The sequence below is a fragment of the Pteropus alecto genome, unplaced genomic scaffold (assembly GCF_000325575.1).
Source record: "Pteropus alecto unplaced genomic scaffold, ASM32557v1 scaffold87, whole genome shotgun sequence".
Taxonomy (NCBI): domain Eukaryota; kingdom Metazoa; phylum Chordata; class Mammalia; order Chiroptera; family Pteropodidae; genus Pteropus; species Pteropus alecto.
In genome coordinates, this window is record NW_006443225.1 from 22,766,319 (window position 1) to 22,767,748 (window position 1,430).

At 39.2% G+C, this 1,430-nt stretch overlaps 1 protein-coding gene across 1 annotated transcript in view; it reads right to left on the bottom strand.

The window, feature by feature from the left end:
- CALB1 (calbindin 1) overlaps positions 1-1,430 on the bottom strand; it is a 19,342-nt gene that overhangs the window by 1,344 nt on the left and 16,568 nt on the right. The window contains exons 9-11 of the mRNA XM_015598624.1: positions 286-341; positions 160-199; positions 3-32 (exon numbers count right to left, since the gene is read on the bottom strand). Of these exons, the coding sequence (XP_015454110.1) occupies positions 3-32; positions 160-199; positions 286-341 (126 nt within the window). The remainder of the gene's footprint in view (positions 1-2; positions 33-159; positions 200-285; positions 342-1,430) is intronic.

Below are 1,430 nucleotides of genomic sequence, written 5' to 3' on the forward strand. Positions count from 1 at the left end.
GTATTGAACTCTTGCCCACACATTTTGACCCCCTAGATAATGGAGAAGAAAGCAAAGGTTAAAACACTGCTATTCTGTGTCAAAGCGTTTTTCTCAGCAAGTCTCCCACATTCTACCTTTTCAAGGAAAATATTATTTGTGGTAGAGAAAAAGAAATACCTGAAATTTCAGAAGAAAATTCTCCTGCACTGGGAGCAACCTTTGAGAGAAAAACATTATATTAGCGGATTAGATTTTTTGACAAGGATCGGCTTATTATAATATTTGCACAGTCCCTAAACTCACCTGGCCATCTCAGTTAATTCCAGCTTCCCATCATTATTTGAATCAAATAATTTCAGCTGAAAGACAGAATGTCATCATTGTAGCCATCGAAGAATGATGTATTGCACGAAGAAGAAAATTCAAAATAAAGCAGTCTGAGTTATCAATTACAGAAAATTCTAGAAATTAGCATTTCTTAAACTTTCGGTGCAGATTTTCAATTCTGTAACTTCCGTAATTGCCAGAGTTTCTCAGAACAGTTTAGAATAGTCAAAAAGAGTAGCAGTAATCTTAGCTAGGCTTCTAGAACACTGTCATTTCTTTTTCTTGCAAATATGTGTATATATGTATCAAGCTGTGGGAGAGACGGTGTTGACAGTATACAGCACATCCAGAGTCTCCAAACAATGGTATGAAAATAAATATTTAGTTTGTTTTTTTCTTTTCAAGCGTAGCAGGGTACACGCACAAGTAATAGGCAGATACTGTGACTAAATCCTTGGGGAATAGCAGTTTTGAGTAATTTGGAATTGTTTTAGTTTCCTTTGGATGCAGATACTCTGTAAAGCTCCCTCCTGCCCATTGCACACACATCCACGTCATATACCCAGACACACAAGGCGTAAACACTCAAACACTCACGTACCTGGACTGAGGGGCAGTCACGCTTTTAGAAAGTAGCAACTGCTACTCTACTGTATGAGTTATGGGTTAAATGTATTAATGTATTAATGTATTAAATGTATCACATGTGTATACTAAATACATGGAAAAGTAGCCGTATGACTATCCACAAAGAAGGGCGTGTACTCAGGTCATAATGGACATCAGCTTAGCGAGGTCTCTGGGCAGAAGGGCACCCCGTGTTTGCACCGTCCTCAGAGCCTCTCGCGGGAGGCATGTTTGTTCAGCGTCTGGCCCTGACGTTTTATAATTCATTGACCATATTTGCGATACTGCCGCCCTGTCTACTAAGACGCTGGACACCAGCTCTCACAGTTTAGTGCCCATAGGGAAATACTTCCCCACATGTATATTGAAGTTTTAATTAGTTCTTGACTAATTTGCTTCTCAGTTTTGAACTGGTTTATGACATTTAATCAGAAACGCCAGGCCAACAGGGGAAAATTCCCATCTGAGTGGTTTTAAAAAGGCTGCTTCACATT